The 13,891-nt window shown below is 36.8% G+C and overlaps 1 protein-coding gene across 1 annotated transcript in view; it reads left to right on the top strand.

Moving 5' to 3' along the window:
- LOC127633122 (uncharacterized) overlaps positions 1–13,891 on the top strand; it is a 69,616-nt gene that overhangs the window by 3,678 nt on the left and 52,047 nt on the right. The window contains exons 3-14 of the mRNA XM_052112000.1: positions 4,253–4,498; positions 4,792–5,514; positions 5,600–6,027; positions 6,110–6,238; positions 6,443–6,640; positions 6,773–6,913; positions 7,532–7,792; positions 8,787–8,970; positions 9,518–9,684; positions 9,776–9,904; positions 10,152–10,327; positions 12,712–12,881. Coding sequence (XP_051967960.1) covers positions 4,253–4,498; positions 4,792–5,514; positions 5,600–6,027; positions 6,110–6,238; positions 6,443–6,640; positions 6,773–6,913; positions 7,532–7,792; positions 8,787–8,970; positions 9,518–9,684; positions 9,776–9,904; positions 10,152–10,327; positions 12,712–12,881 — 2,952 coding nt within the window. The remainder of the gene's footprint in view (positions 1–4,252; positions 4,499–4,791; positions 5,515–5,599; positions 6,028–6,109; positions 6,239–6,442; positions 6,641–6,772; positions 6,914–7,531; positions 7,793–8,786; positions 8,971–9,517; positions 9,685–9,775; positions 9,905–10,151; positions 10,328–12,711; positions 12,882–13,891) is intronic.

Below are 13,891 nucleotides of genomic sequence, written 5' to 3'. Positions count from 1 at the left end.
GGGGTGTATGGGTAATGTATTGCACTAAATTTTGTAGTGTAGTTTGCTTGGAATTGTGGGATATGGAGTACAAATATATATGGGGAAAAAAAAGGGGGAAAAATTAAAGAAAAGGGCCAAATTCGCAACACTTGGTAACAATAGGATTTTTTGCTGTGAATTTCTTTATTGAATTAAACTCGAAGGTATTTTTCTCCCTTTAATTCATTGAGTGTCATTTTGAGGTATTTTTAAAAGATGATTTTGTCCTCTTTATTGTTAGTAAGCACGTTTAATACAACCTTTTAAGTCGGGGCACCAGAAGAATAATCAGTGATTAAGAGCTAATCGTTAGATTATTCAATTATCAAAATAATCATTTGTTGCAGCCCTAGTTTACAAGTCTTCACTGAATTATTGTTATATTTGATGCATCAATACAGATTTGATGCTGTCGGGTTTTGACTCAGAAGCAGATCTCTTACAAAAATTTCACTTAACTGTTAATTAACTGCTTGTTATGATTTCTATGCTGATAAATCCACCACACAAGAATTTTTTTTTTTATTAAGCTTATTGTCAATTATTTTGGTGAGGCAAGTGCCTTATTTTGGTCTTGTTTTTTCCAGACCAGGTTGCTTGTTACTCGTGCGAGATCTGGCAATGCAACATATTTCACCCACAACTTAGCGCAGAGTGTATTTAAAAAAAACACACTATTAACCGTTCTTTTATTTTGTTCTAACCGGAAACCATTTGTAAAGGAGGCTGTGGAACATCTGAACTGGAAGGGAAAAATACTGTTTTTGCTCAGAATGAACCGAAATGAAAAACATTTGTTTTTTAATCACTGATCAGGTATGGGTGAGAAACAGATAAATATTTAAGTCCTTTTTTACTATCAATCTCTACCTTTTACCAGCCCTGACCAGTAGGGGGCTGAATGTGAAAGTGAAAGTCACTTCCACACCAGAATGTGGAAATTTTTGTGAAATTGTAGATTTACAAAAATAAATATTGATCTGTTTCTTACCCACACCTATTATATTGCTTTATAAGGTATGGATTCATCTGGGGTGGCATGAGGGTGAGTAAATAATGAGGGCATTTTTTTTTTTTTTTTTAAATCCACATATGTGGCAGAATAAAATGTTGCTTGTTATTTTCTTAAAAACATTAGAAATTATTGCAATTTTTAATTCCATTATGACTATTTACCATAGTTCTTGCGTAGTAACCATAAAAATTGTGGTATTTGTGTTAGACAGTAGTAACCACATGTAAAGCAATGGGCTGTGATTGTAATGACTGGATTATGTCTTGGATTATGTAAAAACAATTGCATGAAGTCACTTAGAAGGTTCTACAGCTGCCATAGTTGTAGAAGAGAAAATGTCCATAGTTGCTGCAGTTTTTCTATTGTAAAACCACCGTACAAGTTGAAAGAACTGGTCTGATCCTGTCTTTTCAAAGAAAACTCTCAAGTAAAATTTAGGAATTGATAATCAAATCTTGCTTTATCAGGCACCTCACTGCAGAAATGAAAAGAGGAGGTTGTCAACCAGATACAGACATTCCCAGAGGGGGTAGAGGTTTCCAGGTTAACCTACAGTATATGTACAGGAGAGTCTATGGCAAGAGCTCGGACCCTTGAGCAGTTATGGTTTGGCAGGCCTTCAGGAGCTGTTAGAGGAGCTCACCAATTGCAAGTGGAAAGGATTTACATTAAAAACATGATCAAATTAGTAAACCCAGTTCCACTGCAGTTTCTCATGGATCAAGGTATGAACTGAAAACCTTCATTGTTTAATGTTGTTTTAGTGACTTGCTAACAAAGTCGCTACATACTAAAGCAACACTATTCTACAACATTTTGTCACAAATTGATTTTATTACATTCTATCCATTTAAATTGTAGAACGTAAAATGGAAGTTTACTTAATCCATTTGAGCTGAGACTACATGATTTCCCAGCATGCTTTGCATGGGACTGGATAGGAAGAAATAGTGTTGAAATTAAGTGTAATTTTATTTATTTTCGAGCAAGATGAGAATAGGTAGAGATTTGTTCATGTTTAATGTGCTGCTTTATTGGTATTTAAAAGAGTGTCTGTTATGCTGTATTTTTGTAGGGTACCATTGTGGTGAAGAATGGCACTTGTGCAAGGTTGAGGATACATTTTTGTTTATTTGAGTGCTTCTAAGCTCTATAAGCAGTATGAGAGTACAACAGTTTCACTGTCCTAACACTTGCTCATCTGCCATATAATAATGATCAATAAAATAAATTAATTAGGTCCAACATTTCATTTTTTTTTTAAATAAACCTTAGTAAATCGTGTTTATGAAGTTATGTAGAGTTAATGAATTTGATTTAAAGCTATTATAGTACATTAATATGATCTAATCCAACAAAATTATTTTGGATCATTGAAGTTGGCTTAATCTAAATGAAAGACTGAATAAATTACTGACTTGTGATTTTTCAAATGAAGATGAATGTGTTGGCCATGCCGACATTAGAATATTTTGAGATTATTTGCACTGGCCGAGATAATATGCCTACTTGTCTGATTACCATTAATAGTAGTGTTAGTTCCCCCTTGTGTTCATTTTAAAATCTAACATGCATCTCAGTTCATCGGGCACATTTACTGTTTTCAAGTAAAATTTCATGAATTTTTCATTTCTGTTTGGTTGAATGTTGAGTTAACAAATAATGTGTAAAATAAATAATACAAATTTCTTGAATTTTGTGTTCATCTTGCCATTATATATATATATATATATATATATATATATATATATATATATATATACTATATAACTATGCATAAACTATTCACATCGTGTTAATGAAAATATCATAATTACCATCTTTTTACATTGTGGTAATGAGAATGGGGTAGTAAAATGCATTTAACTGTCATAAAAATAATGTCAAAAACCAAAAAATTGGTTCATTTTCTATATGCAAATGTAATTTCTTTTGATTTTGGATTGAAAAGGGACCAGGATATTTTCTTGATGGGTTTTGTGAGAATCACCCAACTCTACGTTGCTTTGAATAGAAGTATCTACTCTAAATGACATATTTATTTGGAAAATAATTTGCCATTGTCTTGTCAACAGTTGCATAATGAGCAGAATAAGTACAGGTTGTTCTTCTCATTTTGACAGTTTGTCAGCCAGTTGTGATCAGCTTGTAAACAGCATATTTTCCTTTATTATCCTTATACAACCTTAGTGTTAGAGATTCACTGCAAGCCAGTTTAAGTATCATGTTTCAGGAAATGGAAGCATGACAACACAAGCTCTAGCTGGCAACTAAACATACTCTGAGCCACACGACTTCCCATAGAACAAGAGTATTAGATCAGCTGTGAGAGTGAGCAGGAAACGAAACCTAAGGGTGTCCACATGCCTTATCAGTCACAAACATATTAAATGCTCACTGTGATGATATGGTTGTTATGTCCTGATACAGCCTGACAGCATTATAAGCTTCTTTTTGTTTTTAACATGGTCTGTTTAAACAGGTAGGAGTATGATTTAAACTGGTCTTTATTGAGATAGCTCAAGAATTTGTTGTTTTCAAGAAATGAGAGTTAACAATTATCTGCGGGGCTCAAGCATCTTGTTTCACTTTTCTTTCTCATTGTGCACTGCCTTTTTATTGGTTTATGATGAAGGGAGTTGACTAGTTCTAAACCACACACAATCATATTTGTCATTACTTTTGGATGGTTTTCCTTGAGTGCATACACTGGGTGAGACCTACTATATATTTTTTGTGTAACAATACTTGTCAATTGTATTTTAATCTGGTTATAGAAAGCTCATATTGAGTTCTTAATACATTTAAAATGGTTTATATATTTGGTAAAAAATTACATTATTCTGTTCATGTTGCAGTGAACATTATTTGTAAGTAATGAGTAATACTAATAAACAAAATGTACTTCATGTAATGATTTTGTGATTAAGCTTGTAAACACATTGCTAATGTATTATGAAATTAGTTTAATATGCATAAGATTGACAATTATATATGCAGTTTTTAATTTATCATGTATTCAAGTTTTATGTTGTTGACTTGTGTATTGAGAATTTATATTCTTCAATTAAAGAGAAGTTTGAATTTAATTTGCAAGGGGAGTTTAAAAATTTAAACTTTTTAGGGGAGACTTTGTCATGATACATTTTGTATCTTATTTTGTAAAGATAAACTAGGCCTAAAACGTTATTAATTTTCCCTCTGTGTATGTTTCAGGTATAAACATGGATGACAGTCCTAAGCAAGTAATTTGTAAGAAAGTTATCAAGACAGTGAAAAAGCACCCCAAAGGAGTTCCTCTTAATAAGTTAGCTGACACTTTTGCTCAGAGGTACAAACAGGACCTTTGCCCAACTGAACTAGGGTTCCCCTCGATGAAAACTTTTGTGGCCTCTCTTAGCAAAGACCTGAGGATTGAAGATGGCGTGATCTTTCACAGGACCCACAATTCACTTCGGACAGGTAACAATGTCACAGTATTTGTCACCACTGGATCAGAATTTTACTTTGTGTGAGTCACTGGAAAAAAATTATAGTTTAAACTATTTTGGAACTACTTGTAAGTTAACTTCTATTCAGTGAACGATTTCCCTAACAGATTAAATCTAGTGGAAGTTTCAATAGTGAATCACCAGTTAAAACATAATTTGATCTAGGACATGGCTTAAGAACTGTCAGGGAAAATGAGCTTCAAATGCATAACATTACCAGAGACTTTTTTGAGATGAATGACAGTGCTGTCACATATTTTGCAGATGCAGAATATGAAAAAACATGTGAGGATGTTGTTGAGCTGGTCCAAGAACATCCAACAGGCATTCCTCTCAAGGAGTTGTCTGTGTTCTTTAGTCAAAGGTACCAGAGGAACCTTACAGTGTCAGACCACGGTTTCCTTTCAATCGCCTCTTTCATTGATTCTCTGAAAGATGTGCTATTGGTGAAACATGAGAAAGTATTCCACAAGCAATACAGAGACATTTTCGCAACACCTGCAAATGCAACAGCAGTTAAGAATGAACCAGCATGTGCAAACGCAATAACTGTTAAGAAAGAACCAACACCTGGAAACGCAACAACTGTTAATAAAGAACCAACACGTGCAAACGCAACAAATGTAATCCCAATAATTGTAATGAAAAATACATCACCTGCGATTCCCAAAACAGTAAAGAAAGAACCAACTCCTGCAATCCCAACCTTGCTAACAAACCCTCCAATCTCTTTTGGAGCTGACTCTGCTCAAGAAGATAGAGAAATGAAGCAAGAACAACTGCTGAAAAAAGTTAAAGAGGTTATTAGTGCGTATCCAGCTGCAAGTCATTCCATTAGTGAACTGCAGAATGGCTACTTGCTCTTATTTGGATCAGCACTGCCATTGAAACTCTACATGTCATTGTATGACAACCATACAGCTAAACTGCTCCCTTCCTCTGGTCCAATCTTAGATCAGGGAGAAGCAGGAAAAAAGTGTCTTGCTGGTAAGAAATATGAATGTTTCTTTTTAATAAATACACCAGACTGTTCTCAAATGTATAAAAGCACTTTGTTGACTTGCTCTTGTAGCGTCACCACAGAATATTAAAGAGGAGCCAAAGATGGTGCAGCCCAAACCCATGCCAATTGGGGTTGATGAACAAGTAGTCCAGTCAAAGACAGGATCTGTTTTACTACAGTTTCCAACTTTAACCGTCTCCCCCATGGCAACCCCTGGTAATCTGTTCACCAAGGACTTCCCTCCTCTTGGTTTTAAACTGTCAAAAGATGAGGAGAAGAAGTTGAAGGAGGATAGGGGCCCAGTCTTTTATGACTCCTTCTATAGCCAGCTGAGGGAGGTGCATGGTGCCAACATAAGGGCAGCAGAAGCCTTGCTGAATGATGGAGACACTGTTAAAAGACAGCGAAAAACCGCGAGCCCAAATGATGTGAACAGTTTGGCAGAGGACGTCATGAGAGCTCTTTCTGCCGAGGGAGAGCATGTCACTAGCGAGAGGGTTTGTTTCTTTCAAAATAGCAAACTAAACCCATATTTGACTCATTATGATGTTAATCCATGACATAATATTTATTTTCCAGGTGATAAGCAGAGTGTGCTCACTTTTACAAGTGTCCTCCATACAAGATTTGAGGATTGACCCTCGTTGGCATCTGCCTGCAGTGAAGGAACTTCAGCGTACCATTAAAGAGATCAACATGTTCATTGAAGTAAGAAGTGTTTCACAAAAGTCCTGGAGCAGTTTCATGTACCGAATACATTGACTGACAAGTTTTGTAATGTATTTGATTCCAGCAAAGGGTGGAGTCTTTTTTATTTTTCTAGTGGCTCTTCTGAAGTCACGCTACATTTAGAAAAGCACCTCCACTGGTTATAATGGTTTTCATGTGATGATGTGTGTGTTTCTATGTCAGTCAGTGGAGGCAATATCTTCAGTGTGCACACTCTACGAACTTGGACAGGCAATGGCCCATCTGAAGAACAAGAAGCGCTTTGAAGAGCTCCACTTGGGCCCTCTCTGCAAGATCCCTCTTATTCATCGCTTGTTCAAAATAGATGTAAATACTAAAGATGATGATGTGCATCAGATTGAAACTGTGGACATTCTTAGGGTGAGTCAGGCTGTGTGGCTGTCTATTTCAAGACCCTGCAATGCAGTCGACACAAGGACACAACAATCTACTCACATTTCCTCAAATTTAGTTTTCACCCTTACCCATGGTGCATTGTGGTTCTCACTGTAGAGTCTCCGGATGTTCAGGAGAAAAAGCAGAACAAGTAGAGTTGACCTTCCTGAATTCCTTAAGCATCTTGCAGACCAGTACAGCTGTGAGTCACCATATGAACTAGGCATCAGAATCCAAAGTCTTGGGCTGCCCATTTCGGTAAGATTCTCCTTTAACTTTCCCATGTGGTGTTGATCGTTCATTAGACAGAACATTGGAAATACATTTTTTAATACATTTTACAAGCTTAAAATGTCTGTGTTTTAACCCTCCAAAAATTGGCCCCATTCACTTCCATTGTAAGTGCCTCACTGTAACCTCGATTTTTGCTTTTTATAAATAAAAGGTGGGACGATTTGAATTTATCTTTTGTGGCAATCAACATTTTGTTACAATTGCTGTCTATTGAGCTTAACTTGTATTGAACATGGATTATTCCTTTAAGCTGCAATACGGTCCAGACATTTGCCATTTTAGTCTGGCTCCACAAGACTTTACATTTCCTATCATTGTCGTTTTTCAAAGTATGAGGTACTTGAGAGTGTATTTGAAAGTCTCTATTTCCAGTGGAGGAAAGTGGCATTCCAGTATGGACGAGAGGCCAATGTGGCCAAATCAATACATTTTCAACAGAAAATGTATTAGTGTGAACGTGGCCTATCCTTCACATCCTTGTTTTTGTCAAATTAAATATACTATCCACTCTAACTAAGGTCTGTTTAAAAAAGGCTCTATTATATGAATGTCTGCATTGCTTTTCCCATTCTGTGTTGTTAGACATTGAATAAGGCATCAGCTACTGAGCATTGCTTCATGGACAGGGCCAAAGAAGCCATTCAGAAGGAGATTCTGGAGGAGGTGGATGCCAGAATGTTTAAGATCAAGAAGAACCTGCTAGAACCAGCCCAAGGACCTGTGATCTACTCCCAGACAGGATGCTCTGAACTCAGGAAAAAATACGCAAATATGACCGCTTCTGATGCAGTCCTGGAAATCTTCCTAAATTCTGATGGCATCTTTAGTAAAAGTATGACTAAGGTTAGCAACTTTTTACTTTATGTTTGTGCTGTGGACATGATACATCAAATTGTGTGGCTTATTAAGAAGAGTATGCCTTTTATTTCATGTCAAATTCTTGGTAATTCCAGTGGTAATTATTTTCAGCTACTGTTTATCGATGTAAGGGGTGGCAGGCAGGAGAACGAGAATGATCTGAACGTACTGGCTGCTCTCTTCGTTAATATGACGTTACACTCGTCATTTGCTTATCCCATCCAGAATTGTCATGTACCGTTGCTACTTGCGTCATCACTCTTAAGTGCTTTTTTCCTCCAGTCACTATTTGGACTGACCTTTCCCACTTCATTCACTTTTATAGGGATTAAAATGTGATTGTCACAGAAATGTACCACCAGAAATAACCCAAAATTTGAATCCCATGTCTTCTCTGATTTGATTAATTGATTTTTAATGACAGCATGGAATGAATACCATCTTCAAATGTATTCCTTTTAACCGTGCACACAGGACCCTGCTCTAGTTTTTAAAAACAGATAGATGGAGAGCAACGGAATTGAACAGAAGGCATGTTTATAGGCATATTAACTAGAGGTAGACCGATATATCAGTTTTACTGATTAATCGGTGGCAATAGTTGCTTTTTGGAAATATCAATTATTATATAAATTAGTTCTTCTGTGGCTGGCACTAGTGGATTTTACAGAACGTGTTGGTTCTACATTATAACAGTGGCCTCTAGAGGTGAAATATTGGGATTTTGGTTGAACAATATCTGATTTTTATTAATTTTGGACTGTAGAGGATTGTAGCCTCTATGTGCCCCTCAAAGTAAGAAAAGACAGTAAATGTTGTAGCTTTCTTTATATTGATTATAAAAACTATCGGCCGATTAATTGGTTATCTGCCTTTCCCACCACCTTATTTATCATATAGGCAAAATCCACTATCTGTCGATCTCTAATATAAACTTTCCTATTCCTGTTGATAATATAAACACTTTTTTTGTCCACAGACGGTTCAGACATTCCTATGTTGTATAGAAAAAGACAGGCTGGCTAGAGCTTTATTCCAGCTTGCCATATGCTGTGGCAACTTGGAAGCTCCCCAGGACCTGGTAGCTAAAGAAAAACCTCAGAAAAAAGTAGAGGCAATGCAAGCTGCGGAAGCGGGAATCATAGAGACACTCCCCACTGAAGGTGACAACTTTGACAGCTTTTTATCAGATACTATTTTTTTTAGCTTTCCATCTCTTTAACTATTCACAGCAAGTGTGATGTGACAAAGCATTTTGATTCGATTCACAAGCGATTTTATCACACATAAACTAGCAGGATGAATGTTTGAAATGCTGATTTCAGATACCTGACCAAAAAGCTGAAATATGTTTTGGTTAGTGGCTATTTACAATATAAGTGTATAAAACAAGCTTTCCTGTTGGACGAATTTTTGCTCTCGCAATTATTTAGCCAGAGGCTGACAGAAGCGCATGTCACGCTTCGTGTGATTCATGTCATGAATTTATGTGTGAATAGCACATTTCACTATTTAGCTATATATTATTTTCATTTTCATCTTGGGTTTTTCATTTATTTACCAGAGGATGGTTGTGTGCATAATCAATAGCTGTGTTTAGTTTCATCACATGATCAAGCTTCACCGATACACTTTAATTCCTACTGTGTAAACTCTTGCCTCTGAGGTTTAGTACTAAAACTTGTTATCTTGTTGTCCTTTTTTGCGCAGCTGAGGTCAAGAGCTACTTTCAGGAGTGTGTCTCTAACTTCAAGACCACACCTACTCTGGCCTATCTTCGTATGCTGGAAAAGAAGATCGCAGAACACTTCAGGCTCAAAGACTTCAGTCAGCTACGACAAGGAACTTTCTTTGATTTCATTGTCAAAAACAGAAAGGTGTTTGCTCCTACTCACCTCTCATTTTCACCAACATCAGGTTTCTCTTGACTTCTCTGTCATAACATATCTGGTCTTACTCTTTCTGCAGGTCCTCCAGGAGGCAGCAGTGGGTGCTATCTCTGTTGACACCCAGGACACCGGAACGTATGGCTTCAGACCTTGCAGACAGGATGTGTTTGAATTCATTAAACAGTGTGGGGAGGGAGATGCCAGCAGAGTGAGTTTATGATGTCAGCTTGTCTGTGCATGTTATGTGTCAAAATCAGACAAATCTGGTTAATATTTTTCATGACACACAAAGGACTATCTACCCACCTCCTGTTTACAGAAACATTGATCATGTACAGAGTAACAAACAAATGTGCTTATCTTAAATAGACTAATTGCTACAAAAATGCAAGTACAATAGATGCTGGAATTGGCTTCACAAAGATTTCTTTCTTTCATTCTTGTTCTTGGATTAGCTGCCGTTCATTGAAGCTGCTCTGAGAAATCATTACAGGATAAGAGACAGCCGAGAGCTTGGTCATGGTACCCTCACATTTCTTGTGAATTGCACACAGCGCCAAAAAGAACTTAGCGGGGATGCTATCACCAGTGTTGTACGCTATGAGTGTCCTCTGCTCCCTATCAATTCAGGGTGAGGCAATCTCTACTTTTCATCAAGTACCCATTACTCTCAATACAAATTTGAAACAGGGTTCCCACGGTCATGAAAAACCTGGAGATAACCTGGAATAAATTTTAGTTTTTTGTTGGTTTTCCAGTTGGGGTTGACCAAGTGTATTTTGCCGATGCAGATAATTAAGGTGGTGAAAAGGGCAGATTACTGATTAATCGGCCGATAGTTTTTTAAAATCGATTTAAATAATGTTCCAATAAATAATGGCCCTGTCCCAAATGGCACACTCTGCCATTGCAGTCTTCCTCTGAGTGCAGACTTAAGTGACGTAAGCAAGTGCAGATAGATGGGGCGCTAGTCAGCAAATCCAATAAGGTACATGAGTGATAAAAGTGTGCATTTGGGACAGACTCGAAGACTTCAATAAGAGGAGGCATATTTTAAATATACATGCAGTTTTACAAATTACTATTTGAAAAAGTCAAGACATAGATAGGGTAAAGTAACACTTCAAACTCACTTTTGAACATTTGTTTTCATTAAATAATTTCAAGCAACACACTGACAATAAAGAATTTAACAATTTAATCAAGAACCTCTGAAAAACAAAGCACACATACTGTATAACAGCAAAAAAAACCATTGCTTTAAATATTTAAAGAACAAATAAACTTGATTCAGACACATGGAGGGTCACAGGCAGGTGCTTAGAACACAGTCAAATGTATAGAAATAACATATCACCATCGCAAAAAATCATTATAAAATACACACAGCCTCACTTCTGCAGGTGTTAATATTACTGGTAGACCGAATTTTGCTATATCAATAAATATATGATAAACAATCTTACAAGCTAAAGTATTCTCTAAAGATATTTTAAAGACTCACAATAATTCTAAAATCCTCTTTGAAAAAACAATAGCACAGGTTTAATGTTAGGTTAATTACTTTTATAAATACAAAACATCCTCAAGAAAAACAATTCAATAAAAACTGAATAGTAGTAATTCCAAATCTCTGGAAAACGAAACCACAAGTCCACATGAAGTGTGCCATTTGCTACAGGGCCAGTCTTTCCTTACTATGACAGGCACAGATACAGAGATCTCGATTACATCTGGTATTAAGATGCGTTTCGGGTGATTCGATCACAAGTGGTCAGCCTTAAATACAGATCTAAATGGGGTCTAAATCGTATTGTGATTGGGTCACAAAAACCACATACGAAGGTAGTCAAAAACGCATGTGTCTTGAACGGGTTCTGGACAGCACTGAAGCTGAAAATAAATTGGAAAATACAAATTGGAAAAAGTAGATTCATACAAAAGTACAAGAAGATCACAGATCTTCCTCAGTGTGTCTAATATCAACATACAGGGATGTGCTGTACACACATCTGAAGCTCAGCTTGATACAGGAAATCCACTAAAATAATGTTGTGATTGTGCATCTTGGGAGAAACAGCACCCTATATTTGTCTTTTCTGACTTTGTTGTGCTTTAATATCTGGCAGTAACACAGTAACATAGTGATTGATGTATGCCATCATGGAATCAGAGACCCTCCCCTCCAAATCCGAACACAAGTGGTCAAAGGAGATGCATTTAAGTGACCAGGTGCATCTTATACCAGGAGTAAATGGGGCCAGAGGCTACAAGAATCAAAATGTATCAAGATGCTGCATATTCTTTAACCAAAATCGCAATAATAACCAGAACAAATTAACTGAATGAACTGAGGCTGCCTTTCAAGTGTTCTCACAATTGAGACGGCCTTCAATAATGCTTGATGATGTGGCAGCCGAGATATCCAGCCTAACGAGGCTACAGCCTTCCATTTGAGAAGCACCTTATCTCACATTTTTCCTTGCATGTCCGTAATTCAATTGAAAACACTTGATTATCTAATCAAAATAAAACATTATGCATTGAAGTGAGGATTAAAATATGGATTTATATTGTCAATGATGAAAGATTTAGATACAGCAAATCCCCACGAGATATAAGTGATTGTTTTATTTCACTTCTAGAGGCCGCTGTTATAGAACCAAGCAGTTCTAATGGTAGACTCCTTCAGCGCCGGCCACAGAGGAACACGGAAGAAATAATAATACAAAAAATCTATTGGCAACAATCAACATAGTTTTTTGAAGATAACCAATAGTTCCAAACAGCAACAATCAGCAAAGATTAATCGGTTAAACCTATTTAATGGTCTTCTATTTTCCAGACCTAGAAATTTTAAAGTGAATATACATTTTTCTAGTTTTGTTATTGGAAATTCATTGGTCAAAAAGTGTGGGAACCCTGTTGAAACCTATGTTCTGTAAATTTGATTTGATTGTCAAAACGCTGGTTGATTGATCCTGGATACATGCGTGTGTGTTTGTGTGATATCAGCGAATGTGTGGCAGATACAGTGGGTTTGCTGGGAGATGTGAGCCGTGATCAAGCACTGGCGAGTCTGCTGTCTGCCCCTTTGCTGCAGGAACTGGGGGAGTGGAGTCAGTGGGAGCTGGTGTTTCAGCCCAACCATGGCCCTCTCAAAGACTTCATCGATAAGTACTGTGGTAGGTCATCCGCAGAAACATTAAAAGCATGTCGCTTAAAGGGATCTTAAAGTAATTTTCTCAAGCTCATGTTGTTCCAAACCTGTATGACTTTTTCTCTTGCTCTTTTACATACATGAAAAGTATACAGCGACCATGGACAGTCAATCACCAAAAATGACAAAAAATGCATCATAAAAACACCATAATAGTAGTTCAAATGGTTTTCCCACTATATGAAAGCTCTTTGTGATGAACAAACTGAAAGTCACTATTCACTGATAAGGTTCTCTCAAATCTCAGTCAGATTTTCCTTTAATATTTTTAACAATCTTTTAACATTTAAGAATTCATTGTGCTATCCACCTTTTTTCTGAACACGGAAGTGTTCCCCGATCCGACTGTTTCCAATATCCGGTCTCCAGTGTTTTCACTCGCATCGGTGTATATTCTTAGTGGGTAATGTAATGTTTAAGGTATTACATTTGTAAACATTGTCAAAAAACATATGGCTGTATAGTGCAGATACTTCACAAAGTCAAGATGACTGTTTTTTTATTGACAGTGCCTCATCTGACATTATACAACCTGACATGAAGTGATGGTCCGAGGATAGTTACTGTTATGTAATGACAGCCAACAACAGCACAAGTGGAGCCTGAAATTCATTTTTACCAAGAAAACGTAAATGGTTGTTGTTCTCCATTTGGATCACTCGTTTTAGTAGTTTTTGTATTGCGTCTCGAGACCAGAAACAGAAAGCAGGCAATTAGAATCATCATGGTGCCTCCCAGTGGTTGCTCAGGAAAACTGTGGATACAATTTTTTAATTCACTGAAAAAAGAGCATTTGTTGAAACCAAACTACCAAAATGACTCGTATTCTACTTCCTCCACATTGTGATGTCACACTGGTAGACATTTGCATCTGACCGCCTCAACAGCAACACATCAACGCCTACTTTACCTTATCACTTCCGTAGCCCTGCCTAGTAGCAATGAGCAGTGAGCCAATCACAACAGCGGGTATTT

This window comes from Xyrauchen texanus, chromosome 40, assembly GCF_025860055.1.
Source record: "Xyrauchen texanus isolate HMW12.3.18 chromosome 40, RBS_HiC_50CHRs, whole genome shotgun sequence".
In the NCBI taxonomy this organism is placed as follows: Eukaryota; Metazoa; Chordata; class Actinopteri; order Cypriniformes; family Catostomidae; genus Xyrauchen; species Xyrauchen texanus.
Note: the sequence above shows the minus strand (reverse complement) of the source record. Positions and strands in the feature narration are given on the sequence as shown.